The sequence below is a fragment of the Buteo buteo genome, chromosome 24, assembly GCF_964188355.1.
Source record: "Buteo buteo chromosome 24, bButBut1.hap1.1, whole genome shotgun sequence".
NCBI classification, from domain to species: Eukaryota; Metazoa; Chordata; class Aves; order Accipitriformes; family Accipitridae; genus Buteo; species Buteo buteo.
In genome coordinates this window covers 6771281-6779660 of record NC_134194.1, presented here as the reverse complement: position 1 = coordinate 6779660, position 8380 = coordinate 6771281, and the positions used below count along the sequence as shown (strand labels likewise).

The window sequence follows — 8380 nt, the reverse complement described above, 5'->3', positions numbered from 1 at the left end:
GTCTCCTGGGGCAGGTTTCCCCATAGAGAAACATTAATCACTTGGCTCTGCCACAGGGCTTCCAAGGCCCGCGGTCCTTAGGCCATGGTTTTGGAGGAGAGGCATCATACGGCATTCCTGCTGCTTGTGAAACCCATGGAAACACCATGTCCTTGAGTCTTGTCCCTCCCTGCCAGATCTCTCCGATACATGGGTTTGAATGTTACGAGGGAAGGAGACAGGCATGCATGGAACGCCATTGCAAAAACGTTGCGTTTCTGTAGAAAATTGAACTAGCAACATATTTTTGCATTCTTTTCTTCCTTAGCATTTAGCATCTACCTGAGTCACAGCTTCACATTTCGCAACTTTTTTTTTTTTCCTTCTATTTCTGGTTAGTTTGCTTGCTTGTTTTTGCAGTCACCAAGACTTTTTTTTTTAATTATCTCACATCTCCAGAAGCTGGAGTTTTACGATAAAGATCAGAAGTAATGACAGTCAGCAACACCATGCTAATGAAAAACAACGGGTACGTCTCTGAGGTTAACCGGTACTTCGAGATGTTTTGTCCATAAGGAGCTCGCTTAGGGTGTGTGTCTGGCATGCTGGAGATGCAAGCACATGAGAAGTGGGACTCTCCCAGATGAAAGCTGGGAGAAATGCGTGATAATGTTTAACTGCCCGTCCTTGAGCCTGGATAATTTCATTCCTGGAATGCCTGTCCAGCTGTGGTGCAGGGAAGGGGGCTGCTGTAATCCCCAGAGGTTTGGTCCTGTTCAGGTGACTGCCTGTACCTGAGAGTGCCCGGCAGGAGAAAGGCATTCAGTGAATGCCTGCTGGCTCCTAGGAGCATCTCTGTACAAACACAAGAGTTTTGCATTTGTAGTATCTGGGCAGCCCTGATTTGTCCCTCTGATTGCAGAAAATTACATGTGTATAGAAGAATCTCCTGCCAGACTCCTTCCAGTTAGCAGATAAGATCACTTCAGAGCCCTAGTCCAAGTAAGCTCAATCTCAGTCACCTAGTGAGGAATGGCCACACCTGGATTCCCTGATTTCTGGTCTTCCGTTCTTTTTCTGGCCCTCATCTATGCTAGTCTGTCTGTCTGAGCCCAGGGGCTGTCTGGCCCCAGCCCTAGAGCTGTTGCTGAAGAGCGGCTCCCTGGAGCCAGGAGGGCTGCAAATGAACCACTTGTGTCCCAGTGAGCCAGCATTAAACTATCTTGTAGGAGCAAACTCCTGTGAGATGTTTCCTTCAGGAGGCTTTGCCCCTCTCTGGGCTGGTGATGCCAAGTTAGCTGCTGCCCACAGCAGTGGGTTCAGACTAGCAGATGTCTGCATCGTCCCCTCTCTCCTTTCTCTCCACAGATCTGGTGAGCAGCTATTCTATGACCCCCCCTACTCTTAGCATCACTGAGGAGGAACACGTCATCAGCGCCAAGGATACGCTGACCATCACCTGCAGGTAAGGCGCAAGCAAGCGTGGCTCTGCTTAGACTGCTCTTACTTCATAAGCGTTGGAGGACCAGGCAAGGAGAGCCCACAAGGGACACCTTGGCTGCAATACACCTGCAAATTAGCACGGCTGACTAGAAAGCTTCCACATTCACCAAGTATAAATTCATCTAATAATTGAAAAAGAAGCTGAAGATGTCTCAGAGGAGATGGTGATAACCTCTGCTGTAGTCTTGCAGGCAGAAGACAGAGAAACATTTGCGTGATCTGATAGCTTCCTTGTAAGCTCTTTAGGGAAATTGGCCTTCCTAACTCTCCTTGTCTTTCTCTGACGTTGCTTATTCTCACCTCATCAGGGGCTGCTAGGGTTGTAGTTCTGGTTTCTAAATCTGGCAGGTCATTTTGGGGGATGTTGAGAAATATCCATGGGAGAAGGCAAGGCTCCACTTACTGGTGGCTGTGAGAGGCTTCCAGCTTTTCTAGGAAGCTGGGATTTAATGCTCTGCCTTATACACATGGGGGTGAAGAGAAGCCCTGGCCAGGGCAGGTGAGTAAATCTGTGAGAGGAGCTGGAGAATCTGTGGTCGTTTTGGAGACTGTGGCTCTGAGAAGGTGATGTGCCTGAACTGATTTATCCCATGCTGGGACAGTTGGCTGTACGTTTTCAGGACTACCCCCTATCTTGGAAAGAAAAAACAAGTGGGAGAATTGACCAAGGTCTATTTTCCTGACAAAGCTGGAGTTTCCCTTCAGCAGCTGAAAGCAGATCCATGCTGGGGATCTGAATGCTAGGGCCCAATGGGGGTATAAATTCAGCGTGGGCCTCAAATGGGTGTTTCTCAGTGTTATATATAACCATGGAGCAATTACTGCAAACACTTGGCTGGCATTGTGTTCATGTCTTGTCACAAACATATTTAACTTTTCCTGGAACAGATGGCATTGCTTTACTTTGTGAATCAGTTCATAGCCAGGGGAGAGAGATAGAGGAAAGGTTCTTGATGGCCATACTGAACTGATTTCACTCGGTCTGGGAAGCTAAGCAGTTGTGAGCTTGTTCATATGGTGACCTGAGGAGCCGTGGTGTGTGCTAGGTTGTAGGAAATGTGTGAGTTGGAGGACTGTGGTCAGCCATATAGCTGCTGTTGGGGGGCATAGAGGAGGAGTAGGGAGTCTGGGGACTCCAGTGCTCTGCTGTGGTAATTCTCTCCACTGAGGGCTGTGGGAGCTGATACTCTCTGTTAAAACCTTGGAAGAGGGGAGATTCAGTAAGATTATTCTGAATGAGCTTATAATCAGGCCAGACCCTTTCTCAGCAGTGGCCCAGGGAGGGACACAGAAGGTGGTTTCAAGACCGTGTTGCTTGCAGATTGAGCCAAGGCTAAAGAACATACTGAAGTTAGAGGTGTGGTTAAAGAAAGTGTCTTCTGCAGTCAAGCATGAACATACCTGCTTAGCACCATGAAGCGGAAAGCCTTTCTTTTTGGGTAACCCTCCTAGACTGCAGACAAGGTTGCCCTTTCCTTATTAGGTATCGATTAATATGAAGGAAAATCACATGAAGTAGAAAAAAAATAATCTCATTTTCAGTGCAGACTCTGCATGGCCTGCCCTTGCAGGGAGCATCATACAAGCTACAGTCTCTCCAGGTGGCAGCAAGCTCCCTGTTTCCTGCTGCAGTGCCAAAGCTCATCTTTCAGGCTCACTAGGGCGGCATCCATACAGCATGCTGGCATGGACACAGCTGAGATAAGGAACATCCCTACCCTTGGCTCCCAGGTGTTGTGCAGGCCTGAACTGGCCAGCCGAAGAGCAGCAGGGCCATCTGCAAACAGTACTAAAAGCCATGTACCCTCTGCCCATGTTGCTCCCTGGCTGCCCCCTGCCTCTGCAAGCTGCAGTCCCAAGATGTGCTCCTCAGGGGCTGTGCAGTGTCCTTCGCACCATCCACAGGTAGATAAGACTCAGCATCTCCTGCATAGCTCAGAAGTTCCCCTTCTCCCTCTGAGCTCTCAAGCCTGTGTTTGTCTAATGTCTTGAGGAAAGGATTTTGACTGTGGGACACTATTACTTCGTTTGAATGAAAAGTAAATCTTTCCTGGTCCCTGGATCTCTAATTACACCCAGCTGCTTCTCCAACCTCTCCTCTGGACCATGGCCCACCCTGGGAAGACCTGGCTTGTGTTAATGGGAGCTGAAGGGAAAAACATGCAGACCACCAAGAGAACAGGCAAAGGAGAGGGTGGTGGGGCAGGGTAGGGCAGAAACAAATACAAAATCAAATCCAGGATCCAGGGATTTCCTGCTGAGCATCGTGCTGGAGGTGGCTTCAGTTTGACCCTGGTCTTCCCTTGAGAACAATGTCCTCTGGCTGCTCTTCGAGCTGCCCTGGAGCCAGGAGTACGGGCCTGCTTGAAGCAGTGCTGCAGCAGAAAGTTGAGCTCAAAACCCCCCACATGAGACTCCCTGGAGACCTTTCAAGCTTCACCCACTGAGCGTGAGAGTCCCGCAGCCAACTGTACTCTCAGGCTCCCTTGCAGCGTCCTGGATCTCACACAGCCGCAGCTCTGCAGCCCCCATCCTGCTCCGCAGCCTGCCTAGCCTCACTGGTGACCAGAGTCCTGCCAGGCCATGAGATAAGTGATGCCTCTGGAGCTGGGCAAGCTTAACAGACACCCAAAGACAGAGCACACCTGCAAGGAGCCACCAGGTGCTGGAGCTCTGCTTTTGCAAATGGCATCACACACAGGCACGTTCCCTTGTCACCCAGTACAATGCACCCTTGAGAGGTCCAGACAGCAGAGGACCAGTGTAGGAGCATTCCCCAAAATACAGATCATGCCAGGGCTGGCAGAGAGCCCCAGTGATGTTTTGATCTAAGCATGTGGCAGAGCAGGGCAAAGGGGCTGATGCCCATATGGACAGTGCATCTTTTATTAGCTCCCAGCCCGAGAAGGAAGGAAAGAATATTGTGAATCTCTGCATTCATGCCCTTGGCAGCCTGAGCTGGGGGAAAGTGGAGAGCTTGTACTGTTCCGGCTCATGAATATTGGAGCAGAGCCCACAGGAGCCGGCTGCACAACAGCAGAAACCTCCGGAGGGATCGACTTGGCCCTGGCTGTGCCGTCCCATCCCACAGATCCTGGGCACTCAGGTAGAGAGGGAGCATCACTCAGCCGTGGTATTTAGAAAACGAAGGGCAAGGTTGTCCTTTGCTGCCCAGTGGCTTGTTAATAGAGCTGACTTGCAGATGCTTGCAGATGCACAAACCCTACCCTGGCAGAGAGGCAGTAGTTGACCCCGGAGCCCTCTTGGCTCCCGTGGAGGAAATGAGTGCTGTGGCAGGGCTGAAGGAGCCTGAGGATAAGACAATGCCCCACCATGACTGCTCCGGACACACAACACCTGCTGCTCTTTCCTACACGTGGGTGACTGCTGTGAACATCCTCTGTGGTGCTGAGGAGGGATCTGTCTTATCCCAGCTAAGCCACAAAGCCACAGCCAGCTTTGCCCATCATACCACGCTTGGGAGCTTCAAAGAGGATTGAAGAAAAGTGGTGCCAATTGCAACGTCTCCCTTGAAGAGCATCTGTCCTGAAAAGATTTAGGAAAACAGCTGTGGAGAAGCCTACAGTGCATCTGTTTCCAGCTGGCATCAGCAGGCTTCATCGCCCAGAGGCACATTATCACAGCTGAAAGAAAACAACTTGGGAACAAATCTTTGAAGGTGACAGATAAGAGGGAGGGAACCATCCAAAATTGCTGCCTGGACCTTTCCCCGAATGCAGAGGGTAGATTCAGAAATAAATCCAAGTGAGCCTGGCTTGCCCTCATCTGTGCCTTCTTCTGGTCCTCTTAACACACCAGCAATGCTAACTTGGACTCACACAAATGCCTACACCTTCTGTGTCCCCACTGAATCTGGTTGAGCAGCACATGATGCAAGGAATGCCTTAGTTTAGAGTTGCCCGCGGGCTGGTCAGCAGGTCTGTTTGTACTGGCCCATCCTTGTTTATATAAATAAGTGTCATTCAGCTACTGCTAGCCTTGATGGTTAATAAAACAAGTGGATCTGATAATGCGTGAAAATCCCAGTGGGTAAACAAACAGAAAGCGGAAACACTGGAGCCTTGTACAATTACCCTGCTCCACATGGAGCGCCAAAAATGCCTGAGCAAATGCAAAGGGCTTTGGGGCTCCTTTGCACAGTCAGGGTCTGAAGCTCTCGGTTCTGGGTTGAGAGCGGGGCCATCCCCATGGTCTGCGCCCGGTGCAGCGGGCCCATGGGCACAGCAGCAATGGGCATAGCAGAGGCCACTGAGTGTTACTGGTTTGGTGATCAGATTTACTGTTAATTTCCCTGTGCGTGCATAGGATGGGAAAAACTCAAAATTCATGAGTCTTATTTTTACTGAAGCGTTTGTAAGACTCTGATACTTTGGAAAAGCCTGCCTGTGATTCATGGACAGAAGCCGCTGGAGCAGGACTTCCAGTCTTGCCTCAGGCACTGATGGCATTTTTAGTGAATGCAGAAGTTTAAGCTGGGTCAGAGGGGCTGCGTGGCTGTCCCCAAGGGCACGTCACTGCCTCCAGAGCCTTGTGCCTGGTGACCCAGGGAGAGTGCAGCACACTGTCTCTGAACTCATCTGTGGTGAGCCGGGCAGCAGGAGCTGGAAGAGAGCAAAGTCTGCAGGAAGATAAATCAGCTTCTGAAGACAAACACAAAGGGGCATGTCTTTCCCCCACGCTTGGACAGAAATCCTGTCCTCATTGCATCTGAGCCATTGTGCCCTCCGATGGCACCTTATCTCGCTTCCTCCTCGCTGTCCCTGGCTGTCTGGATCCAGCTATTGGTGACGGTCACAGTCTGGCTGCGCTTAAAAGCATCTGTCTGCAGAGCTGCCCTGGCAGGGTCCTGGCAGAGGAGCTGCATGTGCCAACATGCCTATTCCAAACTTGCATAATAGATGAACCCAGTTTCCCCTAATAGAGCAAATGGTGCTGGCAAAAGGCCATTTTTACCCCCACAGCTGTCTCTTGTGATGTCTTCTTTTTTCCCATTTCTTTTTTTTTGCACATTCTTAAGTGACTTTCAGCTACACTGGCAAACTTTCAAGTGGGGACTAGGTCTTCCTCTGAAAGGGGCTCTGATTTTGCAGAAGGAAACTTCCAGCATGGAATAAAAGCTTGTTTTGTTTGTAGTAAACAAGTGCAGTTATAGCAAGCTATGGTGGTGCACATGAGTGCGTACATGTGCATACGCAAACCTCCTGCTCCGGAGATCCTCAGCTATATATAAATACACACGTGCATGCTCTGTCTGGGGTTTCTTGCAGTTCCTGGACTTTTCCGTTTGTCTTTGGGCCACTGGTGAACAGGCTCTGCAGTCATGCCATTGGAGAGGTGTCTGTAGCTCAGCGTCTCTGCAGAGGTGGGAAGGGGCAGCAGCCCCAGGCCAGCTGGGGGAGCATGTGAGGGGTTGAAGGGGCTGCAGGGTGCTGTGCAGAGCAAGGGAACCCCCTCACAGCAGCAGGGAGGGAAACAGCTGGCAGCTGGACAGAAGGCCGTCGGCTGAGCATCCCCTTGTTTTCTCCTTGCTGTCTTTTATCCCTGACTCCCTCCTGCTTTTCTCTTTCTCATTTTCTTTCCAGTCTGCTCTCTTTCCCTCATTCTCCTTCCCACTCCATTCATCACACCATGAGCCCCAGCCAGCAGCTACACTGAGCCAAGAGAACTCATCACATCCGTGTGTTTTCTTAATAGCTCTGGACCCTCTGGACCCTTTTAATAATGAGAGGGAATAGAGAATAAATGGAGCCTTTCCCTCAGGGCCCTATGTGGCTCCCTGTCCTGGCATCAATACCAGTAAGACAAAGTTATGACAGGGGGAGACCTGCTTGTGAGTGGGCTGATATCTTACAGCTTAGCATGGCCAGAGTTGTGGCCTGGGGAAGGGGACGAGCCTCTGCTTGTCCGGCGATTAGTGAAGCTGCTTGCCATTTCTTCACACTTGTTTTTTCTCCTTGGAGGATGGACATTCATCCATGCTGCAGCCTGAGAGTGGTGGCTGGCTGGGCCCTGTGCAGATGTGCGCAGTCACACAGGGCAGTTAAATCCCCACCACATTCACCCTGCTCAGCTCAAAGCTAACTCTCCTCTTTGCCCATGTCTAGAGGCCAGCACCCCTTGGAGTGGTCGTGGCCTGGGGGCAAGGTGGATCCTGCCGGGAAGGAGAAGGAGACCGAGTTGGTGGCCTCAGCAGCCCCCAGCAGCGGCCGGGCAATCCGAGAAGAAGACTGCGAGGGGACTGGCACGAAGCCTTATTGCAAAGTCCTGGTGCTGACAGAGACCCAGGCAAATGACACAGGTTACTACCGCTGCTACTACAAGTACATTGATGCCAAAATTGAGGGCACCACAGCAGTCAGCACCTACGTGTTTGTAAGAGGTAAGAGCCATCCGGCGGTGTGCACCTTCAGGCTGGGGGAGCTCAGGGGCAGCCTATGCACCAGCATAATATCAGAAAGATTAAAAAGCCTGATGTGCCTCCCAGCCTCCCAGGGCAGAGTGTGGGTGCCGCAGACTCAGGGAGGGGGCCAAGGGCTGGCTCCCTGCACTTCGAGGGAACCAATATCCGTCCATTTCTGGGGGATGGCGGCAGTGCCTAGGATTCAATTACGTCCTGGCCCGGGGGCATCGCTCCAGCCAGGCTGGAATGCAGGAATTTAAGGAGTGAGAACTGGGCCTCAGAGACGCTCCACTGCTAAAAAAAGCACAAGAGTTAGCTTCTGGGCAGCTGGGGGCTCTCCGAGATGCTAGTGGCTAGGGATGATAATGTTCCGTAAAGCTGAGACAGAGAAGGAGAGAAGGAGTGGTACAAACCTGCTGTGTGCAGCCTTCTCCTTTCCCTGGGCTTGATGGCCCTGGAGCTGCTCCATGGTGGCAG

General features: G+C 51.2%; 1 protein-coding gene across 1 annotated transcript in view; it reads left to right on the top strand.

Annotated features, from left to right (window-relative positions):
• The window catches only part of FLT4 (fms related receptor tyrosine kinase 4), a 59950-nt gene that overhangs the window by 20481 nt on the left and 31089 nt on the right, over positions 1–8380 (top strand). The window contains exons 2-3 of the mRNA XM_075056551.1: positions 1348–1444; positions 7608–7882. Of these exons, the coding sequence (XP_074912652.1) occupies positions 1348–1444; positions 7608–7882 (372 nt within the window). The remainder of the gene's footprint in view (positions 1–1347; positions 1445–7607; positions 7883–8380) is intronic.